This window comes from Mauremys reevesii, linkage group 22 (assembly GCF_016161935.1).
Source record: "Mauremys reevesii isolate NIE-2019 linkage group 22, ASM1616193v1, whole genome shotgun sequence".
NCBI lineage: Eukaryota > Metazoa > Chordata > Testudines > Geoemydidae > Mauremys > Mauremys reevesii.
In genome coordinates, this window is record NC_052644.1 from 21,093,572 (window position 1) to 21,118,928 (window position 25,357).

General features: G+C 62.1%; 1 protein-coding gene across 1 annotated transcript; it reads left to right on the plus strand.

Annotated features, from left to right (window-relative positions):
- Nucleotides 1-2,002: 2,002 nt before the first annotated feature.
- TTYH1 (tweety family member 1) lies at nt 2,003-24,658 on the plus strand. Its single transcript, XM_039510108.1, is given in 15 exon segments — nt 2,003-2,235; nt 11,979-12,151; nt 14,862-14,911; nt 14,914-14,972; nt 15,908-16,119; nt 16,301-16,396; nt 16,969-17,041; nt 18,579-18,654; nt 18,788-18,843; nt 19,261-19,353; nt 19,461-19,553; nt 20,140-20,282; nt 20,706-20,754; nt 22,209-22,287; nt 23,630-24,658. Coding segments are annotated over 14 exon segments (1,338 nt in total). The 5' UTR covers nt 2,003-2,109; the 3' UTR covers nt 22,248-22,287; nt 23,630-24,658.
- Nucleotides 24,659-25,357: the final 699 nt, after the last annotated feature.

Consider the following 25,357-nt stretch of genomic DNA (forward strand, 5'->3'; position numbering starts at 1 on the left):
CCCCCATGGAATTGACATTCAATACAGAATGGACGGGCGGCTTTTTAATCTTTAATCGACATCTTCGCTTGAAGTCTAAAGTCTTCAGGGCGTCCATTACTGATCTCCAGGCCGCCGACGATTGTGTCATCCTGGTGCATGCTGCGAATGACCTTCAGCCCACACTGGATTTTCTTTCACGCGCTTCCTGAAGCCTACGATGCTCACTCCTGTTGGAGAAAAACAGAGTTCTTAGGCTGAGTGCAGCAAAGTCAGATACTTTATTTTTAAGCAATTGCATAGAGGGAGGGAGGGTGCTAGGACACAGGGTTTCCCCCTCCTAGGCAGGTCTCTCTCTATGCTCAGGTATCGTCACCCTGGTATCCCATCACCAATGCAGACAGTCCCATCAGACCATTTAATCTGGCCCTTGAGCTCCCGCCAGGGAGTGGGAGCAGGGACTTGCCCCGCTCTGTGTGTGCCGTGGCACCTGGAAGCAGCAGCCCGTCCCCCTTCCAGTTCCTACACGTAGGGGCAGCCAGGGGGCTCCTGCTGCTCCCACCCCAAACACCAGCACTGCAGCTCCCATTGGCTGGGAACCGCGGCCAATGGGAGCTGCAGGGCCGGCACCTGCAGACTTGGCAGCATGTAGAGCCGCCTGGCTGTGCCTCTGCATAGGAGCTGGAGAAAGGACATGCTACTGCTTCCAGGAGCTGCTTGAGGTCAGCGTCGCCTGGAGACTGCACCCCTGATCCCCTGCCCCAGCCCTGATCCCCCTCCTGCCCTCCAAACCCCTCGATTCCAACTCAGAGCAGCCTCCTGCCCTCCAAACCCCTCATTCCCAGCCCCACCCCAGAGCCAGCAACCCCTGCACCCTAACCTCCTGCCCCAGCCTGGAGCCCTCTCCCGCACCCTGAATTCCTCATTTCTGGCCCCACCGCAGAGTCCGCACCCCCAGCCAGAGCTCTTACCCCGTCCCGCACCCCAACCCCCAATTTCATGAACATTCATGGCCCGCCATACAATTTCCATGCCCAGTTTGCCCACCCCGGTCTAGTGGGTTGGGGGCGGGGGGACAATGGCGCTGGGATTCAGGGGGACCAATTAAAAACTGAGCCAAGGAAGCACTTTTCCCCACGACACGCGATTGGCCTGTGGAACTCATTGCTACAGGATTTGGCATAAGGCCAAGGCCTTGGCACATCCCAGGCTTCCAAAACGCCCCTTTGCCGGGACACGTACCTGAATGGCGACAGGGATTCGGGCAGCTGGTTTGCTGGGACAGCTGCCACTCAAACTGACCGGCCTGTTTCTTTGCACTCCCCGCCCCCCAGGGTCGGTCCGTTTGTCTCCACCCGCCGCAGTGACCGTCTCTTCGTTCCGCGTCTGTACAGCGCCTGGCGTGGGGCAGCCCTGGCCCGGCCCGGTTAGGAGCAGTGGCAAGGCAAGTATTGGTAATGAATGATAATAAGGAGCGTGGAGGAGGAGGAGGGTCATGAGGATCTGGGAGTGGGTGGAGCAGCGAAGGGTTAATTCAAGGGTTAATTTAAAGGGTGGAAGGTTAAATTAAACTTTAATTTCAAGGGTCCCTGTTATGGGAGGGGGGAGACTGAGCGGCTGATGAATTATATCAGCTCACCACGAGGGGGTTCTGTCCCCTCCCCAGGCTCCGCCCTCCCAATGGGCTGGGACATGAAGGGTTAATTTAAAACGGCTCCCTCCCTCCGCCCCCTCCCCATGGGCTGATTTAATGACTAGTTAGGAAGCTCCCGGGTGTCACCACCAGGGGGCGCTGTATCCCCTATGGGCTGGGGAGCGAAGGGTTAATTTAAAGGGGTCCCCCAGGGACAAGGATGGGAGGAAAAACTGGGAAGTTCCAGGACTTCACCACCAGGTGGCGCTGCCCCTCCCCCATAGCCCCCCCCCATCTCCCCGCCTGCATAATATCCCGCCCCCCCCCCCCTCAGCCCAGCCAAATCTCCGCTCGCTCACTCGCTCTCCATCTCCCTGCCCGCCGGGCGCCCCTGCGCCCACCCCGACCCCCCAGCCCCATGGGCGGCCCGAGGCGGTGAGCCAGGGGACCCAGGCGTCCGGGGAGAGGGTCCCCTTCACGTGCGGCCAGAGGGGGCTATGGGGGCCCCCCAGGGGTACCAGGCGTCGTGGTGGGTTTACCTGCTCCACCAGGTGCCGCGCACCAATTTCCAGTTCGAGGTGGTGGAGAGCAGCTTCGCCCCCCAGGACAGGGAGTACCAGCAGGTAAGGGGGGCACGGGGGGGCAGTACGAAGGAGGGGGGGAATAGATGGACAGAAGCAGAGTGAAAGGGAGGGAGAGATGGAGAGAAAGAAAAAGGGAGGGAGAAAGAGAGATGGATGGAGCAGTGTGTGTGTTGGAGGGAAGGGGATGGAGAGAAGGAGACAGGAGGGATGGAGGAGAGATGGATGGAGCAGTGTGTGTGTTGGAGGGAAGGGGGATGGATAGAAGGAGACAGGAGGGATGGAGGGATGGAGGAGAGATGGATGGAGCAGTGTGTGTGTTGGAGGAAGGGGATGGATAGAAGGAGACAGCAGGGATGGAGGAGAGATAGATGGAGCAGTGTGTGTGTTGGAGGAAGTGGGATGGATAGAGAGAGACAGGAGGGATGGAGGGATGGAGGAGAGATGGATGGAGCAGTGTGTGTGTTGGAGGAAGGGGATGGATAGAAGGAGACAGGAGGGATGGAGGAGAGATGGATGGAGCAGTGTGTGTGTTGGAGGGAAGGGGATGGATAGAAGGAGACAGGAGGGATGGAGGGATGGAGGAGAGATGGATGGAGCAGTGTGTGTGTTGGAGGGAAGGGGGATGGAGAGAAGGAGACAGGAGGGATGGAGGAGAGATGGATGGAGCAGTGTGTGTGTTGGAGGAAGGGGATGGATAGAAGGAGACAGGAGGGATGGAGGAGAGATGGATGGAGCAGTGTGTGTGTTGGAGGAAGGGGATGGGTAGAAGGAGACAGGAGGGGTGGAGGGATGGAGGAGAGATAGATGGAGCAGTGTGTGGGTTGGAGGAAGGAAGGATGGATAGAAGGAGACAGGAGGATGGAGGATGGAGGAGAGATGGATGGAGCAGTGTGTGTGTTGGGGGAAGGGGATGGATAGAAGGAGACAGGAGGGATGGAGGGATGGAGGAGAGATGGATGGAGCAGTGTGTGTGTTGGAGGAAGGGGATGGATAGAAGGAGACAGGAGGGATGGAGGATGGAGGAGAGATGGATGGAGCAGTGTGTGTGTTGAGGAAGGGGATGGATAGAAGGAGACAGGAGGGATGGAGGGATGGAGGAGAGATGGATGGAGCAGTGTGTGTGTTGGAGGAAGGGGATGGATAGAAGGAGACAGGAGGGATGGAGGAATGGAGGAGAGATGGATGGAGCAGTGTGTGTGTTGGAGGAAGGGGATGGATAGAAGGAGACAGGAGGGATGGAGGGATGGAGGAGAGATGGATGGAGCAGTGTGTGTGTTGGAGGAAGGGGATGGATAGAAGGAGACAGGAGGGATGGAGGGATGGAGGAGAGATGGATGGAGCAGTGTGTGTGTTGGGGGAAGGGGATAGATAGAGACAGGAGGGATGAAGGAGTTGAGGAGGGAGGGAGACAGAAAGAGGAGAGGTATGGACAGAGGGAGGAATAAAATGAGCGAAGGAGAGGGATGGACAGACCGGAGCAATGTAGGACCCGAAGGAGAGAAAGATAGAGAAGGAGAGAGACCTGCAGCTGGAGGGATCAAGAGAAGAAGTGAACAGACAGGAGGGCAGAGGGAGTGCAGAGCCGGGAAGGGGGCAGAGTGGGTGCAAGCGGGGTGGAGGGGACATGTCTGTGTCCTGGGTCTGGCCAGGCAGTGGGGCCAGCGGGGGTGGGGGGGTAATTGACGGGGGGGTGTCTAATCTCTTGTTATGCTGGGAGCCACCTGTTGTGTGTGCTGGGGGGAGGCTGGGGCGGGGTCGTACCCTACTTCAGATGTAACCATCCAGGGCCCCACCAACAGGGGCAGCTCCTCTCCCTACAGTGGGGGGGGGCGCTGTCTGTCTGTCCATCTATCCCCAGAGCTGCCTGTCTGTCCCCATGCACTCACCTCTATCCATCCAGCCCCATACAGAGCCCTTTATCTATTTATCCCCATCCCTCTATCTCCATTCTCATCCCTGCTTCCATCCATCCATCCCATTGCTGTGTCTATCTGGCCATCCGTCCCCACACTCCTCTACCTCCACCCCCATCCCTCCATCCATCTGTCTTTCCATCCCCGTTCAAACTACTCACCCACTCAGACGGTGACGTTAGCTAGATATAGAATTACACTAACATGTTACCCCCGACCCCCCAAGAAATTTCCTGTGTATCTCTGAGCCGCCCCCTAGTTCCCCGGTCCCTGAACCTGCCATCTCCTCTCAAGGGGGCTCCCATCTGGCCTGATTCCCAGACACCTAGATTTGCAGGTAACCCTGCATAATCCAGGCCTGAGAGATTCCTGCAGGGAAGAGCCATAAGGATGCCCCAAGGCCTGGAGAACATTTGCACGGGGCGTCCCGTGAAATTAAATGGTGGTGACTTCACAAGTGATCCAAGGCAAGGCGTCGTTGGCCTGTGGATCTCCTTGCCACCGGGTGGCATAGGCGCCAGGATCTTGGCAAGTTAGGAAGCCTAGATGGGCACCAACAATATCCAGAGCTGTCATTAACGAGGATCCAAATTCCAGCTGGGCCACTCAACCTCAGGCTTAAACCGAGCTCGCAGCTACGAGAGTAGGATGAAAACTGTGTGGACGCAGGGTTCTTAGACCGTGTGGCCATGGAGTTCTCAGACCTTCCTCTGAATTATCCGGGCGAGGTGTCTGAGCCAATGTGCCTCAAAAACCTGTATAGGGGCTGGTCCTTGGAGGGTTTTAAGAACAAGTGGAACGAACATCAGCCGGAGCTGATCTAAGTTGACTTGGAGATGGTGTAATGACCCCTTAAGATCTCTTCCGGCCCCACAGTTCTAGCATAACACGCGGGGCAATTGACCAGACGAGCTCGTACGAAATAATCCGACGCACGGTGGACGTCCTAGAAAGACATCCCCACACCTCACCTGAGCACAGGTCACGTTCATCCCTGCTTTGAGCGCCATTATCCGCAGCTGATTTACATTTTGCAGCCCCAAACAGAGACAGTGGGAAATGCCCCTGTGAAGGGGGGGCCGCCCCACACTGTCTGAGAAGGGACCAGCTACCCGGATAGTCCCACAGCTGAGGGGAATTGAGTGACCCCTGACTGGGATGCTGCAGACCTTGGACACTAGTAAGAGGGTCTTCAAGCTGGATCCTGGAGTGAAGGGTGGGCCCGGGCTCCCCTACTGGTCACCGGGTAAGGGGCACAGGCTGGGCTGTGGGATGGTTCATCCTGTTTGACTTGGATACCCCGGGAGGAGGAAAGTGCATCGTGAGCACGGATGGCCAAGCCATGATGAGGGAGCACTCAGAGAGAGAGACTTTGGTGTGCACGACTGAGTGACGGAAGGGGGCATCGGACCTGGAAGGAACTAATTCCCAGAGCAGCCAGGAGGAGGCGCCCTAACAGCAAGCAAGCCCCAATGGCAGGAGTTGAGCCCAGATGATCCACCTGCCAAGACTGTGGGGGAAGCTGGGGGATGTTGCCTCCAAATCTGGTGATCAGTCAGACCCCGAGCATGGGAGCAAGATGCCACCGGCCGGGCTGCTGGACCAAGCTGAACCAAAATATGGGTCCCTCTGATTCTGGTATAAACATGTCCTCACACAGGGAGTCATCCCGATACAGCGACGGCACATCCAACCTGGTTCGGGAATAGCATCTCCATGTAGACAAGCCAAGAGACTCGAGGAGCTCACTTGATTGGGCCCAGCCAAAAGGGGTGACTTTTCCACGGTCTAGAAATTCAGAAGGACGCAGGACTGGAAGGTCACAGAGTGCAGTCCCCTGCTGTCGTCAGCAACACCATCATGCCGTCCCATTCGTAGATGTACAGCTCCATCTTCGAACCACTTAGGCTGATCCAGATGGTTAGGAACTTTCTCCTAATTTCCAGCCTCAGTTTATCCATGCCCATTTGTTCCTGAGCCAGGCACTGTTCTTCGGTTTCAACACACCTTCTCCCTCCCTGCCGTTTGCCCCCCTGAAAGCGATCAGATCCCCTCCCAGCCTCCTTTTTAAGCGAAACATGCCAAACTCTTTGAGTTTCTTCTCGTAAAATTGACTGTCCAGTCTCCGGATCATCCCAGCAAGGTTCCTTGTTCTTGCCCGTGAGAGGCTAGAATTGGACACGGCATCCCAGAAAAGCTAAAGCAAGATCAATCCAGATGAGAAATATCTACGGTGCAGACTTGTACCAGTGAGGATAATGAGCCATCGGAAGAGCTCCCCTAGGGATGAGGTAGAGTCTCCATTCCTTGGAGTCTGGTCTACTGGATCTTTTCTTCCATCAAATTAGTGCAAGTGAATTAACTCAACTGAGTCGAAACGCCTTCTCAGCGCTTCTCAAGACCCATCTTCAAAGACTTGTCTACACACAATCATGGTCCCATTATAACTCTTCCTTGGAGGGGCTGCAGGAATACAGGTTGCTTATACTGCTATAGCTATTCCTCGCCGGGGAAGGGAATAAATTGAACGGGTATCAAGCAGCATAGCCTAATGGAGAGTCCCAGACTGGGGCTAAAGAGACCTTGTTCTGCTGGGGGACTGTGGACAGGTCACTGCCTCAGTTAATGGGTATAATTACACGGAGCTCCTTGGTCAGGTGCTTTGAGATCTACCAATGGGCTATTAAACCTCAGACTTCAGGCTTAAGCCAAGATCTTCACTACAAGATTAGGATGGAAACGACGGGTGTGCAGGTTCTTTCACATCGGCGAGCAGGAAGTTCTGAGACCTTCCTCTGGTAGGGAAAGACCCAGGTCATTTTATTCTGATACTGACGCTGTACCCCCGATCTATAACAAACGGCATTCCAGTGGGTACAAAATTGCCCGTAGAGTGGCCTCTCTGAAAGTCTGCGTTGGCTGCTTTGAGAGTCGAACCATCCGAGGCATTGCCCCAACTCAATGCCTTTATATCGAATTAAGACTCAAACGGAAGTAACAAAGTGGGGTGAATTCAAAAAATAAAATGAGCTGATCGAAAAGATCAAGAGGTAACTTGATTATGACGTAGAGGTACCTTCCCGGGGAGGAAGTATCAGCTACTCTTCGACCTGGTGATGGAAGGCAGAAGACCCAAGGGCTGGAAGCCAGACACCATCAAACTGGGAAGAAGACACCAGTTTTGAACAGCGGGGCCTGGGGGGGGTGTAATTTAACTGAGTCGAAACGCCTCATTGGAACAAGCTACCAAGGGAAGTGGCGGAGTCTATCTCTTGATGGCTGATTGACCTCCTCTCAGCCCCCCCAACTAGGGGTCTGGCCCCATTGCCTCCGATGGAGCGATGGCCAATTGACACCCCTCCTCCCCTTCCCAGCTGGGGGTCTGGCCCCACTGACTCCGACAGGACAGAGCAAGGGACGATTGACACCAGCTGGGGATCTATCTCTGGGCAGATTAAGACCAAATCTGGCCTCCACCCCCAATCCTGTCCTGGGGATTACGAGATGCAAATATCAAAAATGCGCCTCTTTTTTTTTTAAACAAAATGCAAATTAGCTGGGAATTAATGTGTGTCAGGAGTCGTCTGTGTAACAGGCGGGAGGCAGCTTGTTTATGATCTTTAATCCTGTCTATCCATCCCTCCTCCCCCACACTCCTCCATCCCTCCCTCCCCACACCCCTCCATCCTTCCCTCCCTCCCCCACACCTCCCTCCCCACACTCCTCCATCCCTCCTCCCTCCCTCCCCATTCCTCCTCCTCCCTCCCTCCCCCCACACCCTCCATTCCTCCTCTACCCACACCCCTCCATCCTTCCTCCTCCCCCACACCCTCCCTCCCCACACTCCTCCCTCCCTCCCTCCCTCCCCCCCTTCCCCTCCCTCCCCCACACTCCTCCATCCCTCCCTCCCTCCCCCCATGCCCCTCCCTTTGCTTTTAGTTAATATTTCTTCTCCTCTTCCCCACCCCTGCTGAGTGAATAGCTGCTGGGGAGCCCAGTCACTGCCCTTCCCCTCTCTAGGGACCAGCGGGGGGTGTGGGGTCCTTCCTCTCTCGGCTGCTGAGCCCAGGGGCTGATCTGGGGAGGGTTTGGAGGATCAGGGGAATCGGGGATACCAGGCTGGCTGGGCCCTGGGGAATCGGGGATACCAGGCTGGCTGGGCCCCGGGGGATCGGGGGGATCCCGGGCTGGCTGGGCCCCGGGGGGTCGGGGGGATCCGGGGCTGGCTGGGCCCAGGGAATCGGGGGATACCAGGCTGGCTGGGCCCAGGGGTCGGGGGATACCAGGCTGGCTGGGCCTGGGGGGTCGGGGGGATCCTGGGCTGGCTGGGCCCCGGGGGGTCGGGGGGATCCCGGGCTGGCTGGGCCCAGGGGAATGGGGGGGATCCCGGGCTGGCTGGGCCCCGGGGGGTCGGGGGGATACCAGGCTGGCTGGGCCGGGGGGGTCGGGGGGATCCCAGGCTGGCTGGGCCTGGGGGTCGGGGATCCCAGGCTGGCTGGGCCCAGGGTCGGGGAGCCCGGGCTGGCTGGGCCCAGGGGACTCGGGGGGATCCAGGGCTGGCTGGGCCCAGGGGGATGGGGGGGATCCCAGGCTGGCTGGGCCCCGGGGGGTCGGGGATACCAGGCTGGCTGGGCCTGGGGTCGGTGGCGGATACCAGGCTGGCTGGGCCTGGGGGGTCGGGGGGATCCCGGGCTGGCTGGGCCGCGGGGACTCGGGGGGATCCCGGGCTGGCTGGGCCCCGGGGGGTCGGGGGGATCCCGGGCTGGCTGGGCCCCGGGGGATCGGGGGGCTCCCGGGCTGGTTGGGCCCTGGGGGGTCAGGGATCCCTCCTGCGCGGAGGCGCGCCGGGAACAGGGGCCGGCGTATTGGGCTGGCGGGGCCCGTCCCTGGCAGCATGTTCCTGTTTTACAGCCTGCGGCTTCGTTTCTAATGAGCTCCTGGGGGGAGTCCTCCCCGGGGAGCGTTGGCTTTACACCAGTTACAGCAGTGGGGTGGGCTGGGGTCACTCGAGGACCCTGAGCAGCCTGGCTCCCTGCGGGGTGGGGGAGCCGGGGCGGCAGCCACATTCGCTGGTGATTCCCTTGGCAGGCGGAACCAGGAGCCGAGCTCTGGATTCGCTGCTATGTAGGTCACCGGGGGCCCCCCGCGCCGCCGAGCCAGCGCCTCTGCTCTGAGACAGGCAGGGTGCAGCCGCTCAGCCGCCCGCCCCACGTGCCCCCATCCCCACACACAGCCCCCATCTCCCCATGCACAGCCCCCATCCCTCCCCATGCACCCCTCCTCCGTCCCCACGCGCAGCCCCCCATCTCCCCATGCACAGCCCCCATCCTCCCCATGCACCCTCCATCCCCACACAGCCCCCATCCCTCCCCATGCACCCCTCCCTCCGTCCCCACACAGCCCCCCATCTCCCCATGCACCCCTCCCTCCATCCCCACACAGCCCCCATCTCCCCATGCACAGCCCCCATCCCTCCCCATGCACCTCCTCCATCCCCACACACAGCCCCCATCTCCCCATGCACAGCCCCATCCTCCCCATGCACCCCTCCTCCATCCCCACACACAGCCCCCATCTCCCCATGCACCCCTCCCTCCATCCCCACACACAGCCCCCCATCTCCCCCCATGCACAGCCCCCATCCCTCCCCATGCACCCCTCCCTCCGTCCCCACACACAGCCCCCTATCTCCCCCCATGCACCGTTCCCTCCGTCCCCACACACAGCCCCCATCTCCCCATGCACAGCCCCCATCCCTCCCCATGCACCCCTCCTCCATCCCCACACACAGCCCCCATCTCCCCATGCACCCTCCCTCCATCCCCACACAGCCCCCATCTCCCCATGCACCTCCTCCATCCCCACACACAGCCCCCTATCTCCCCATGCACAGCCCCATCCCTCCCCATGCACCCCTCCCTCCATCCCCACACACAGCCCCCATCTCCCCATGCACAGCCCCATCCCTCCCATGCACCCTCCCTCCATCCCCACACACAGCCCCCATCTCCCATGCACCCTCCTCCCCATGCACCCTCCCTGCATCCCCACGCGCAGCCCCCATCTCCCCATGCACAGCCCCCATCCCTCCCCATGCACCCTCCCTCCATCCCACACACAGCCCCCATCTCCCCATGCACAGCCTCCCATCCCTCCCCATGCACCCTCCTCCATCCCCACACACAGCCCCCATCTCCCCCATGCACCCCTCCCTCCATCCCCACACACAGCCGCCCATCTCCCCATGCACAGCCCCCATCCTCCCCATGCACCTCCCTCCATCCCCACACACAGCCCCCATCTGCCCCCATGCACCCCTCCTCCATCCCCACACACAGCCCCCATCTCCCCATGCACAGCCCCCATCCTCCCCATGCACCCTCCCTCCCCAGGCACAGCTCCTCCATCCCCACATACATCCCCACATCCCTCCCCACGTGCCCCTCCCTCTGTCCCCACACACAGCCTCCCATCCCTCCCTCCATCTCCACACACACCTCACAGCCGTCCCTGTCCCTCTCTCCTCCCACACCCCCATCCCCATCCTCTATCCCTGCCCATCCATCCCCACACGTGCCCCTCCGTCCCCATGCACCCCTCCCTCCGTCCCTATGTGCCTCTCTGTCCCCACGCACCCTCATCCCTCCCTCCATCCCCCCACACAGACCCCATCCTTCCCTCCCTCCCCATCCCTGTGTCCCCACGCACCTTCATCCCGCCCACCCGTCCCTCCAACCCCCCACCCAGCCCCCTGGGCCTCTTCCTGCCCCCCACCCCCGCTGCCGGCTGGGAACGGGCCACAGCCCCACGGGTTCCCGCCACCGGCCAGGCCGAAGTAAATGACACTGGGTTGTCTCTGCATCCTCAGACACGCTCCTTTGTCTGTCTGTCCATCCATCACCCCCCGCCCTGATACCCTCTGTGTCTGTCCGTCCCCACACACCCCTCGCTGGACCGATAGGTGTGGGGGATGGATGGATGGACACGGGGTGTGTGGGGAGGGGTGGGGATGGGGATGGATGGACGGACGGACACGGAGTATGTGGGGAAGGGGGTGGATGGACGGACGGACACTGGATATGTGGGGAGGGGTGGGGATGGGGATGGACGGATGGAGGGTGCATGGGGAGGGACAGACAGCCAGACGAGCTGTATTTCTCAGACTGGCAAGCCCTGGCCGCTCTCCAGCAGAAGCTGGCTGAGAAATGTCTCTCAGCGCCTCCCCGCAGCGCCCCGCCCACCCCGCCCCGCAGCGCCCCCGCCCACCCCGCCCCCGCACTCTGCCAGCTGCTGTGGGGTGGGGGCCTGGCCCACGCAGCTTCACTGGGGGCGGTTTCACCATCTAAGCCTGGAGCAAACTGAGAGAAGCTGTAATCTGCTGTGGGGGACGGGGGGGCGGGGGAGATTGGGGCTGGCTGGGGGAATAGCTACAGGGTCGGGCACCCTGGATATGCCCCGATCTGCCCCCTTTGGGCCCTGGGGGGCAGAGATCGCCACAGGGCCAGGCACCTCCACCTGGAAATATAGAGGAGAACCCAGGAGTCCTGGCTCCCAACTCCCCCTGCTCTAACCACTAGACCCCACTCCCCTCCCAGAGCTGGGGAGAGAACCCAGGAGTCCTGGCTCCCAGCCCCCTCCTGCTCTAACCACTAGACCCCACTTTCCTCCCAGAGCGAGAACCCAGGAGTCCTGGCTCCCAGCTCCCCCTGCTCTAACCACTAGACTCCCCTCCCCGAGCCGGGGAGAGAACCCAGGTGTCCTGGCTCCCAGCTCCCCCTGCTCTAACCACTAGACCCCACTCCTCTCCCAAGCCTGGGGGAGGCGGGTGCTGTCCTTTGGCTGATCTGCGTCTGTCCGTCCGTCCCCCAGGCCCTGCTGCTCCTGGCCAGCGTGGCCGGGCTCTGCCTGGCCATCAGCCTCGTCCTGATCTGCGTCTACCTGATCCGGTTCTGTTGCTGCGACCCGGAGGACGAGGACGAGCCCAAGCCGCGCAGGGTTTGCTGCATCACCTGGAGCTGCGTGGCCGCCATCGTCGTCTGCTGGTGAGGACCCGGGGAAGGGGCAGGGGGGAGACGGATGGGGCTGGGGGGGGTCAGAGCCCCCCATCCTGTGTGAGAATGGGAGGGGGCTGGGGCAGGTAGGCTGAGGCCTCAACAAACTTGCTTCATGGATGGTTCCAGCATGAGATGGGAGCCGGCGCCCCCTAGAGAGGACAGACCCTGTGACCCATTCCCTGCCCCCCTGAGCCAGCCAGTCCCTGCCCCGGGGCCGGATGGGAGCCGGCGCCCCCTAGGGGGACAGACCCCGTGCCCCATTCCCTGCCCCCCTGAGCCAGCCAGTCCCTGCCCTGGGGCCGGGTAGGAGCCGGCGCCCCCCAGAGGGGACAGGCCCCGGGCCCCATTCCCTGCCCCCCTGAGCCAGCCAGTCCCTGCCCTCCCCATTCTCTAAGCCTTTGCTAAGGAGGCTGTTGGGGTTGGTATCTGTCCTCCCCGTCCCTCCCCACATTTCTCCCTCCTCCTCCCCTGCCCGCCAGCAGCCTCCTGGGCCCATCAGACTCCCCATTGTCCTGGCTTTGTCTGGCACTGGCTGTCGGTGCCCCCACCCTCCCCGCCCCCAGCTGCCATAAAGAGCTGCTTGTTTCCCGGCACTATAGGAAGCCGGGTCCCTTTTCTCCCCCTGGCCCCGGCCCCGGCCTGGGTCCCCCCGGCTCCTTTGTCTCTTTGTTCCGCCATGGCCGGGCCCCTGCGTGGTCCTGTCTCCCACCCCTTGCCAACCTCCCCCGCTTCACTGCCACATGGGGGGGGTGGGAAACAAAACTTCCCAACCCCGGGCACCAAGGCAGAAAGCCAAGTTCATGGGACAAAAACAGCCAATCCCCCTCCCGCACCAGAGCCGCAGAGAGAACCCAGGAGTCCTGGCTCCAAGCCTCCTGCTCTAACCACTAGACCCCACTCCCCTCCCAGAGCCGTGGAGAGAACCCAGGAGTCCTGGCTCCCAGCTCCCCCTGCTCTACCCACTAGACCCCACTCCCTTCTCACTGTGGCGAATTTCACCAGACTCTCTATTCTCTGGGCTGGGTTATTGGGTGGCTCCCCAGCCCCACCCCTGCCCCTCGCTGGGGTTGCTGGCAGCACCCTGAGAACTGGGGGGAGAAGGGCCCCATTGAGAGCCCAGCCTGGGGCCATTCAGGGAGGGGACAATGGGCCCCTCTGTGTGCCAGGGGGCTGGCTGGCGGAGGAGCCCTACTCCCTGGGCTCAGACCCAGGCCTGCTCCTGAGCAGCCGGGCCGTGGACGGGAGGACCAAACCCCAGAGCGCCCGGCCCCATTGCTATGGAGGGGAGTAGGGTCTAGTGGTTAGAGGGGGCGGGGCTGGGAGCCAGGACGCCTGGGTTCTCTCCCTGCCCCCCTCCCACCCAGCTTGGCTCGGTGATGGGGAAAGAAACTGGCATCCCCCCCACCGATCCCCCCCACATCGCTCCTGCCCTGCAAGGAAGGGGCCTCATTAGCGTGAGAATGGGGCTGCCTCCCCCGCGGGGAGGGGGCGGTTGCCATGGCAGCAGGATTTTGGGTGCCAGCCGGCCTCAGTCACAGACAGATGGAAGGGGGGGGATGGATGGAGGGGAGGGCGGCATGAGGGGGCTGGGAGGTACAAGGGGGAAGGAGGAGTCTGGGGATGGGGGCATGGGGTGGGGATGGGTATGAATGGGAGGGAGATAGAGGGGTCTGGGGAGGATGGAGACATGAGGGGTGGGATGGGGATGAAGGTGAATGGGGTTATGGGGAGATGGAGGGAAATGGGGGCATGGGGGATGGGAGGTATGGGGGGATGGAGGGGTCTGGGGTGTATGGGGTGGGTGGGGTTGGGATGGAGGGTCTGGGGTGTGGGGTGGGAGGTATGGGGATGGAGGGGTCTGGGGGTGTATGGGGGTGGGTGGGGTTGGGATGTAGGGGGGATGGAGGGATCTGGGGTGTATGGAGGGATGGAGGGGTCTGGGGGAGCATGGGAGGGTTGGGAGGTATGGGGGGATGGAGGGGTCTGGGGTGTATAGGGGTGGGAGATAACGGGGATCTGAGCGAGTATGGGGATGGAGGGGTCTGCGGATGTCTGGGGTGAGGTTGGGAGGGATGGAGGGGTCTGGGGTTTATGGGGTGGGGTGGGGTTGGGATGGAGGGTATGGGGTGGGGATGGGAGGTATGGGGATGGAGGGTCTGGAGTGTATAGGGGTGGGAGATATGGGGATCTGAGGGTGTATGTGGGGATGGAGGGTCTGGGGAGCATGGGGGTTGGGACGTATGGGGGATGGAGGGTCCAGGACAGTCTGTGGGGCTGATCAGCGGCTGTTACCCCGGAGCTCGAGGGGTGTCTCCAACTGGGCACCCCTCGTTATCCACAGGGCTGTAATTACCCCCCCACACACCCCATGCTGATTGCTGGGTGGGGGGCGGGTCTGGCTGTCAGGAACCAGCTGCTTCTTGGGGGGGGGGGCGGGAGGCAGTGACAGCTGGATGGGCCTGTGGGTGTGATGGGGGCGGGATCCCAGGCTGGCTGGGCCTGGCCCCATGCTAAGAAGCTTATGGGTCTTTATCCATCATCCCCGCCCGCCGCTCTCCCCAGCTGCTGCCCCATGGCCACACCCCTGCCCCCAGGCCTGGGGGGGCACCCAGAGGGCTGGAGCTCCAGTGGGATGGGGCTGAACTGGGGGGGCGCTAGGACTGCTCCCCCCACTGGTACCGACCCCGTGTGCCCCCAGTGCAGGAATTGGCATCGGCTTCTATGGGAACAGCGAGACCAACGACGGGTCGGGCAGGCCACGGCCGCACTGCTGGACGCCAACCTCACGCTGCAGGGCGCCGACGCGCTGGTGAGCCCCCGTGCCCCTCTGTGCCCCCACTGCCCCCACTTCCCCTGTGCCCCCACTGCCCCCTACCTACCGCTGCCCCCAGCCCCTAACACCAATTTCACGCTGCAGGGCACTGACACCCTGGTGAGCCTCCCTGTGCCCTCCTGTGCCCCCATTCCCTCCCGTACCCCCCACTGCCCCTGTGCCCCCGGTACTCCCATGCCCCCCATCCCCCCGTGCCCCCGACTGCCCTCTGACCTCCCACTGTGCCCCCAGCACCAACCACATGCTGCACGGCGCGGACACGCTGGTGAGGTCCCCGAGTCCCCTGCCTCCCAACTCCCCACAGCCCCCCAAACCTCCCAGAGCCCCACTGCACCCCTTGCTAGCGCCCAGGGCGCGACTCCCCCACCCTGTGCCCCCTCCGCATGTCCTGTCCCCCAGCCCACGCGGGGACACTGTGTACACGTGTGGGGGAAGTGTGTGAGGGGGCATGTGGCAACACGGAGGCATGTGGGAAGGGTGACAGCGCACACACGTGGAGAAGGCGTGATGATGAAACATGCATGTGGGGGAGCTGTGACGGTGGCACACGGGTGTGGGGGAGGCGTGACCATAACACACATGTGTGGGGAAGGCATGACGGTGGCACACACGTGTGTGGGAGGCGTGACAGTGACACGCATGGAGGAGGTGAGATGTGGCACAGGCATGTGGAGAAGGCATGATGGTGGCACACACGTGTGTGGGGAGGTTTGACCATGACACATGCATGTGGGGAAGGCATGACACTAGCACATGCATGTGGGGGAGGAGTGACATTGATAAACACGTGGAGGGGAGGCGTGACAGTGGCACACACATGGGGGAGGCATGACGGTGACACACACATGCGGAGGAGGCGTGACGGTGACACACGCGTGTGCCATGCATCCGACCCGGGCCCCTCCCCCCAGGTGCGGCAGACGCTGGGGCTGCTGTCGGGGCTGTGGGGACCTGACGCGCTGGAGGAGGCTGGCCCCCGCATCGAGTTCGTGGCCGTCGTGCGCAACACGCGGCGCCAGGCCGAGGCCGTGGCCCAGATCCTGGCGAGTCTCCCCTTCTGGGGGGCCCTGGGGACGAGTCCCAGCCAGCTGGCCCTCGGCCTGGCCTTCCTGGAGGACTACAGGTGAGACCTGGGGGGAGACGGGCGGGAACAGGGCGGGTGCGGGCAGAGCTGCCCTCCCCTCAGGTGATGGGTAGGGGCAGGGATGGAGGGCAACGGGGCTGGGCTCACCCCTCCCCGCAGGTGGCTGGTGGGGTCGGAGGTCAGGGGCTGGGCTCACCCCGGGCTCACCCCTCCCCCGCAGGTGGCTGGCGTATCTCCTGCTGCTGCTGCTGGACCTGGTCATTTGCCTCTTCACCCTGCTGGGGCTCGGCAAGCAGAGCAAGTGGCTGGTGGTCGCGTGAGTCGGGGGGGGGGACCTGGCGGGGGGGGCATCTGCACTCACTGGGACCTGATCCCCCACAGCCCCCTCCTCCCCTCCCCCACAGCTCCCTCCCTCCTCCCTGCAACCTCCCCATGCCCCCACAACCCCCCATCTTCCCTTCACCACCCCCACAGCTCCCTCCCTCCTCCCCACAATCCCCCATTGTCCCACCTCCCCCAGTCCTGCTTCACATGGGGGGGGGCTGTGGTGAGAGGGGAATGCGGTGCAGTGGTAAGAGCGGGGGGGGCTGGGAGCCAGGACGCCTGGGTTCTCTCCCCAGCTCTGGGAAGGGAGTGGGGTCTAGTGGTTAGAGCAGGGAGGGGCTGGGAGCCAGGACGCCTGGGTTCTCTCCCCGGCTCTGGGAAGGGAGTGGGGTCTAGTGGTTAGAGCAGGGAGGGGCTGGGAACCAGGACGCCTGGGTTCTCTCCCCGGCTCTGGGAGGGGGCAGGGTTGAGAGGCTGTTTCTTTCTGCCCCACAGGTTGGGGGAGGGGGTGAGTTGAGTCTTTCCCAAATGCTGACTCTAGTGTCTCCCCCCCCCTCCCCGCAGAATGACTGTGATGAGTTTCTTCGTTCTCATCCTGAGCTGGGGCTCCCTGGGGCTGGAGATGGCAGCAGCTGTGGTGAGTGAAGGGCTGAGGGGGCGGTTGTGGGTCTCAACCCCGTTCTCACCAGGAGATCACTGCCTCCTGGGGCTGCGGGTCGGGAGTGAGGGGCACCGGCAGAGCTTCATGCAAAAGGTCTCTTGTAAGAGAGACCTTTTGCATGGTCTCTCTTACAAGAGACCATGCAAAGATCATAAGCTTTGTAAGGTCATTACAAAGCTTATGATCTGCTGAGTGTGGCCGTCCTGTTTGTAGGAATGTGTCACTCTTGTATCTGGGACTAGCAAGATGAACTATCACTCTGAGGGCTTATTGTAGTTATGCAAAGTGGGGGCCATTAAAGGTGGTTTGGAATCTTGATGGCTCCCAGCAACCAGGACAATTGACTGTGGAGGGCTCTGGTTGCAGGTGCCTTCCTGTGAGTCAGGCTGGGAGGAATGAGGGCTTGGGGGGTCTCACAGGACTTGTGATCAGGGCTGGCTTTAGGCCGATTCGCCCCACGCCTAAGAGGGCCCCACGCTGGCGCCTTTTTAATTTTTACTCACCCGGCGGCGCTCCAGGTCTTCGGCGGCGGGTCGTTCAGTGCCACTGAAGACCCGGAGCGAGTGACGGACCCGCTGCCGAAGTGCCGCCGAAGACCCGGAGCGCCGCCGGGTGAGTACGAATCGGTTCTCGCACTTGCTAAAGCCGGCCCTGCATGTGATCATGTCACCTGAACTGGAATCCATCTCGAACCTGGTGCTTTTCCATTGAGAAGGAGGGGGTGGGAACCCAGAGAGGGACAAAGGATTCCCGCCTTGGGCCAAAGATCTATAAGTGGGTGGAACAGAACAAGCTGCAGCCATCATGAGCAATCCCCTAGCTTCCACCTGAGCTGGAACAAGGGCTGTACCCGGGGAAAGGATCGGGCCCAGACTAGGAAGGAGTCTAGTCTGTGAAAGAAGCTTATTGGAACATCTCTGAGGGTGAGATTTGATCTGTATTCGGTTTTCTTACTGTATTAGACTCAGACTTGCAGGGATTATTTTATTTTACTTAGTAATTCACTTTGCTCTGTCTGTTACTACTTGGAACCACTTAAATCCTACTTTCTGTATTTAATAAAATCACTTTTTACTTATTAATTAACCCAGAGCATGTTTTAATACCTGGGGGAGCAAACAGCTGTGCATCTCTCTCTATCAGTGTTATAGAGGGCGGACAATTTACGAATTTACCCTGCATAAGCTTTATACAGGGTGAAACGGATTTATTTAGGGTTTGGATCCCATTGGGAGTTGGGCATCTGCATGTTAAAGACAGGGACACGTCTGTGAGCTGCTTTCACGTAAACCTGCAGCTCTGGGGGTGAGTTCAGGTGAGACCCTGGGTCTGTGTTGGAGCAGACGGGCGTGGCTGGCTCAGCAAGGCAGGGTGCTGGGGTCCTGAGCTGTCAGGGAAAGCAGGGACAGAAGTAATCTTGGCACATCAGTTGGCAGCTCCCAAGGGGGTTTCTGTGATCCAACCAATTCCCCCCCTCCCCCGTGTCAGTAACAATAACTCCCCCCCTCCCCAGGGACTCAGTGATTTCTGCTCTGACCCAGACGGCTTCGTCCTGAACCTGACCCAGGCCAAGACAGAACTGAGCCCAGGTAGGCACCAGGGGCAGGAGGCCGGGCTAGATGGGCCCATGGGTCTGATGGGGGCAGGGGAGGGGAGACCAGACTAGAGGGGCCCATTATTAACCCCTTCCTTCTCTCACCCCCCACCCCCGCCCCCCGGCAGAAATCCTCCAGTACTATCTCACCTGCAGCCAGGACGTCCCGAACCCCTTCCAACAGGTGAGACCCCAACACCTCACCCATGAACCGAGCTCTCTGGGGCTCGGCCCTGGGCCTGGCAGGGAGGGGCACGCCAGCACCACCAGCACGGAGGCCTGGGCCATGGATTCTGGGGGCTGAGTGTGGGGGGGGGACCCCAGGCTGGGCTGCGGGTCGGGAGTGAGGGGCACTGGCAGGGCTGGCGGGAGCCCAGGGCTGGGCTAGCAGGGGGTTGGGGGTCGGGAGTGATGGGCACCAGGAGGGCTGGGGGGGAGTTAACGGGGGGCTCTTACACCGCGACCTGAACTCACCACTAGAGGGCGCCAGACACCGCCGTGCAGCTGGTTTGTTGCTGACCGGCAGCTCCTGGGGCGGGAGCCGGGGGGGGTGCACCCCTCCCCCCACTGTGCCCCCCAATCCCGCTCTCACCCCCCACAGAGGCTGACCATGTCGCAGCGGGCGCTGTCCAGCATCCACTCCCAGCTGCACGGCCTGGAGAGAGAAGCTATCCCACAATTCCCTGCGGCAGAGGTCAGTGCAGGCTAGGGATTAAAGCCAGGGGGTGGGGGTGGGGGGCTGGCTGGGAGCCCGGACGCCTGGGTTCCATCCCCCCACCTCTCTCTCTCTCTCTCCCCCAGAGGAACCTGGTCTCTGTGCAGGGCACCCTGAACTCCACGGAGAGCAACTTCCACCAGCTGGTCGCGCTGCTCAACTGCCGGGGACTTCACAAGGTATCGGCTCCTGCCCCCCCGGGGGGTGTCCCGCGGCTGCCCCCAGCAGGATTCCCCGGCTATGGCACCACCCTGGCCTGTGGGAGCGTCCCCAAGCTCCACCCCCCTGAGCTGTGGTAGCTCCCAGGCTCCACCCCCCTGAGCTGTGGTAGCTCCCAGGCTCCACCCCCCTGAGCTGTGGTAGCTCCCAGGCTCTGTCCCCCCAGGCTGCGGTAGCTTCCTCAGGCTCCACCTCCGCGCCAACCCCCGCTGCGGGCTGTGGTAGCTTCCCCAGGCTCCGCCCTGCACCCACCCCACCCCGCCAGGCTGTGGTTGCTCCTCAGGCTCCACCCCACTGGGCTGTGGTAGCTTCCCCCAGGCTGTTCCCCCCCAGGCTGTGGTAGCTTCCCCAGGCTCCGCCCCTGCATCCACCCCGCACCCCCCGCCGGGCTGTGGTAGCTCCCTTCAGGCTCCGCCCCCTGGGCTGTGGTAGCTTCCCCAGGCTCCGCCCTCCTGGGCTGCGGTAGCCCCTAGGCTCCGCCCTCCTGGGCCGCGGTAGCCCCTAGGCTCCGCCCCCTGCGGGCCGGTGACGCTGTCTCTCGCCCAGGACTACGTGGACGCGCTCAAGGGGCTCTGTTATGACGGCATGGAGGGGCTGCTCTTCCTGCTGCTCTTCTCCCTCCTCTCGGCCCTCGCCTTCACCACGGCCGTCTGCAGCCTGCCCCGCGCCTGGGGGAGGTTCCACAGCAGGTGGGCGGGGCAAGGTGCAGGGGGCGGGGCCTCTGAGGGGGTGGAGCCGAGCGGGCAGCAGGGGGTGGGACATGTGGGGTGAGGGGGCAGGGTTGTTTGTGGTGGGTGGGGCCACTCGCATTGCGGGGCGGGGCGTCTGAGGTGCCCGATGGGGATGGTTGGGGCAGGTGGGTGGAGCTTCTCAGAGTGGAGGGAGTGGGCGGGCAGCTGGGGTGGGCGGGACTGCTTGCAGTGGGGCGGGGCCTGTTGTGGCATGGCAGCAGGTTGCTGTGGGGGAGGGGGGTTCCGGCACGGCAGGGGCGGGGCATCTGGACAGGGGGCGGGGACAGTCATGGTGGTGGGCGGGGCATCTGGGGGGGCAGGCAGGGGAACATGTCGTGGGGCATCGCCAAACAGCCCCACCAACCCCTCTCTGGCCGGCAGGAACATGGAGTACGAGGACGCGGAGGACGACGACCCCTTCACCCCTCAGGCACGTAGCCCCCCGCCCCGCGCCAGCCTGCGCCTCTCGGCCCCACCCAGTTCCAACGCCCCCGTCTCACAGTACATGTGAGTAGCCCCCCGTACCCCCCCCAATGGACTGCAGCCAGGGGCCGGGGCGTGCTGGGCATCCATCCCTCGCTCCCCACCCTGTGTCTGTCTGTCCCACCCCACCAGCCAGCTGGCCCCGCTGTGGTTCTCCGTCCCCACTGCATCCGTCTCCCCGTTTGTCCGTCCAACCACCCGTCCATCCCCACTACACCCCCATCCATCCATCCCCCCCCGGTACCCCTCCCTCCGGTCCCTCTCTCCCTCATTCCCGAATCTATCGCTCTTCTTCCCCAGCCGTCCCGCCGTCCCCTTCCCCACCGGCCCCTGCAACAGCTCTGGCTCAGCCGCGCCGGCACTCGCCAGACCCCGGCCTGCCTGGGACTTAGGGGTCAGGTGCCCGGGTGCTGAGCTGGGCCTGACGCTGATGGGTGCCTCCTCCATATTGCCCCCTGTCCTGCCTTGATGGCTGGGGCGGGGGGCAGTCCAGGAGACCCTCCCCTAACCATCAGTGGGCCCCGACCTCCCACATGCACCCCTCCAGCCAATCTCTGTCCCTCTCCACTATTAAAGCTATCCCCCGAGCCACCACTGGGGGGCATATGGCAACCCCCCCTCCCCCCCACACTCTCCCGTTGTTTCTGGGTTTACTCTGCCCAGAACTCAAGGGTTAATTATAACAATACCAGCTAGTGGGGGATGGGCCTCTAGGACTGTTCAGACCAGATCAGATCAGAGCCGTGGGACCCTCCAGCCCGGTATCCCGGCTGCTGCCCTGTCAGAGCCCTGGGCCCCTCTAGCCCAGTATCCCGGCTGCTGCCCTGTCAGAGCCATGGGCCCCTCTAGCCCGGTATCCTGGCTGCTGCCCTGTCAGAGCCATGGGCCCCTCTAGCCTGGTATCCCGGCTGCTGCCCTGTCAGAGCCCTGGGCCCCTCTAGCCCAGTATCCCGGCTGCTGCCCTGTCAGAGCCATGGGCCCCTCTAGCCCGGTATCCTGGCTGCTGCCCTGTCAGAGCCATGAGCCCCTCTAGCCCGGTATCCCGGCTGCTGCCCTGTCAGAGCCATGGGCCCCTCTAGCCCGTTATCCTGGCTACTGCCCTGGTTCAGAGCCATGGGCCCCGGTATCCTGGCTGGCCTGGGAATCTTAAATAGATTCCCGCCCCCCTTCACCTCCAATTAAACCAAGACATCCAGCTGTTTCCCTCTGCCCCCCGCCCCCATCACCAGTGGGCAGCCCTGGGTTCAATAACCGAGCAGAGACTCGGGATGGGGGTGGGGGAGATGGGGGTACAGTGATGTCACATACACTTCAGTTCGGGGGCCTGGCTCTCGGAGGTGGGGGGCAGGATCCCCCTCCCCCCCCCCCCCCGGCTAGCGCCCGTCTCGCTCTCCTCGGCAGGAATCAAAGCGGTTCGTTCAGTGGCAGTCCTCTATATGATAGCGTGCCCCTCCTCGACCGGCACTCCCCGCCCCCCTCGGTAAGTCTCCCCCCCCCCCCCGCCTTTGCCCCCACACCTGGGGCGGGGGGGGATCACAACCTGGCACTGTGGGACCGCTGTGCCCCCTTAACTCACTGGCCTGAGCTGTCTCAGTACCACCCCGGTGACGAGCCCCGAACCCCCTGCCGGTGCAGCGATCACTCAGCCAGCAGCATGTGCAGCCCCCCCTCCCGCCCCAGCAACACGGCATGACGGCTCCCTGAACCTCTCAGAGAGGGACCCCAGCCAGTCGCCCCAGCCTGGCACCCCAGAAATATACCATCTTCCACTGCTCGGCACTCCCTCGGCCGGTGCAAGCTGATTCATTAGTTTGCCGTTCCGGCAAAAGGGGAGTGAATCCACGCTGGTTTGGGTAAAACATCAACCAGGTTTATCAACTCCAGCAAGACGGAGGGTCAGTGGCTCTCGGCAGCAGAGTCGGTTACCTAAGAAATAAAACTAGAAACGGCATCTCAATGTAACCGTCTGAGCAAGATTTGAATCGAACAACCTCTCCCCCTAACAGGCAGCTTGCAGCTCCTCCCGACGCAGGCCGGGTTCCCTTCCTGCCTGGGACCAGTCTCCCTAGCTCAAAGCTTTTGTCTTCCGGACCATTTTCCGGGTGTGGAGACGGGGGAGGAGAGAGGCCAAGTGAGGACGTCACGGTCCCTTTTTCATACTTGCTTCCAGCTGCTAGAAAGATCCGCGTGGGTCAGGCAGCCCCCGTTGGTCGGGCAGTTCAGAAAAGAACTAGATAAGTTACTGGAGGATCGGTCCCATCAATGGCTATTAGAAGGCAGGGCTGGTGCTTCCTGCCTACGGCGCCAGGATTCGTTGCGCCGCCGAAGAAGGTTCTTCTGCCGACGTGCCATGGAAAACAGCGGCAGCCAATTGAGCAGCTCAATGACTGCCACTGTCGCCTGCGGCATTTCGGCAGAGGGTCCTTCTTCGGTGGCGTGATGGGAGCAGAACCGGAAGCTCCCGCGCACCCCGTGGGGAGCGCACAAAATGCCACCCCCCAAATTCTGCCTAGGGCACCAGAAACCCTGGTGCCGCTTCTGTTAGCAGGATGGGCAGGGATGGGGTCCCCGGCCTCCCCACCTCACAACACATTATCAGTCGCACACAGAGAGCAAAACTTTGTAACTTGCCACACAATGGTAACACACGCAGCCCAACAGGACAGGCCTTCAGATGATGATCCCAAACATCCTAATCCCATCCCGGGGGTGAACGCTGGGGTCCCAGGAGGCTGCTTTGAGGTACAGAGCGTCACGTCATCCCCTACAGTCTATCCCCTCCATCTCTCATCTCTCCCATCTCTCCCCCCCTCACCCCCCAGTACTCACCCAGCATGCAGGCATCTTACGTCGGCGCCAGCCAAGAGGAACCGGGCCCCCGATACCGAATGGACTTCCTGACCTAGAATCCGACCCACGGCCCCCACCCCTGACTAACACATGGACCGGGTGCCCCCCACGGCCGAGTGCTGCTGGGCCCGACAGAACCAAACGGGGGGAAGGAGAGAGACCAGGGCTGCCCCCCGGCCACCCCCTGCTGACCCATCCCTCCGTCTACCTGGGTTTGATGCCAGGGGTCTGTGCCCCTGAGAAGGGGGGGTGGGATGAAGGAGGAGGGTTTCCCCATAAGAATCCCAGGGGGGAGAAAACGAGGAAAGCAGAAGGATGAATGGAGGAGTGGAAGAATGAGCGTGAGAGAGCAGAAAGGATGAATGGAGGAAGGAAGGAGCATGAGAGTGAAAGGAAAGGAAAGAAGTGAGAGAGTAGAGTGAATGGATGGGGGGAAGAATGGAGAAATTAAAAAGAATGAATGAATAAATGAACGAATGAATGAATGAATGAGCAAAAGGAGTTGAAAGAATAAATTAAGGAGAAGGAATGTGTGGGGAAAAAAGAATGAAGAGAGAAAGAAGGAAGGAAAAAAGTGTGAAAATACAGAGCGAAAGCAGGCAGGAAAAAAGATGGAAAAGGAGCGAACGGAGGAACAGGCGAAGGGGTGGGACGAGGAGGAGTGAAGGACTGAAGGAGTGAAAAAGCACAGACGAAAAGGAGCCCATCGGAAAAGGAGGGAACGAGAGAGCGGGTGAGTGGACCAGAAGAGAGCAGTGGCCAGCCAGACAAGTGAGCCCAGCAGCAACACGGGGCCCATCCGGCCCTGGGGCGTCAGCCCCAATTAACGTCTAACCACACACCCCCCTGTAGGGGGCCGGCCCCCGGCCCCCGGGCTGTAGAGCAGAGACCTGTAGGCAGAGGAGAGAGGTGACTGGCGCGAGCTGGGGGGGACCCCGCCTGCCGTCCCAATTAGAGCCTCGGCCACTAACGAGCCTTCGATCCAGAGGAACGAGAAATAAAAGGGAAATTTTATTTTAAAGGGAGCTGCGTGCGCGCTTTGATTTGCCTCCCCTCTAGGGGGCGCCGGCTCCCATCTGGCCCCAGGGCAGGGACTGGCTGGCTCAGGGGGGCTGGGACTGGGGCGCGGGGCCAGTCCCCTGTAGGGGGCGCCAGCTCCCATCCGGCCCCAGGGCAGGGAATGGGGTGCAGGGCCTGTCCCCTCTAGGGGGCGCCGGCTCCCATCTGGCCCCAGGTTAAATGAGTTCAGCAGCTGCCCCATGAGGCCAAGCCATGTCATGACTGACACAAACAGGGCCCCAGAACTGAGGCCGAAGGGGCCCCTGAACCTGAATGCCCCCAGTGGGGGCCACATGGAGGCTGGTCCCCGCTGTTAACACTCCATAGCCCCTGGCAGGGGTGGGGGGAAGCTGGCATCTGCTTGGCCACTGTCACGCTCAGGAGCCCTGGCTCCCACCCCTTCCCCTCCCAGAGCCGGGGATAGAACCCAGGAGCCCTGGCTCCCACCCCTTCCCCTCCCAGAGCCAGGGATAGAACCCAGGAGTCCTGGCTCCCACCCCTTCCCCTCCCAGAGCCGGGGACAGAACCCAGGAGTCCTGGCTCCCACCCCTTCCCCTCCCAGAGCCGGGGATAGAACCCGGGAGTCCTGGCTCCCACCCCTTCCCCTCCCAGAGCCGGGGATAGAACCCGGGAGTCCTGGC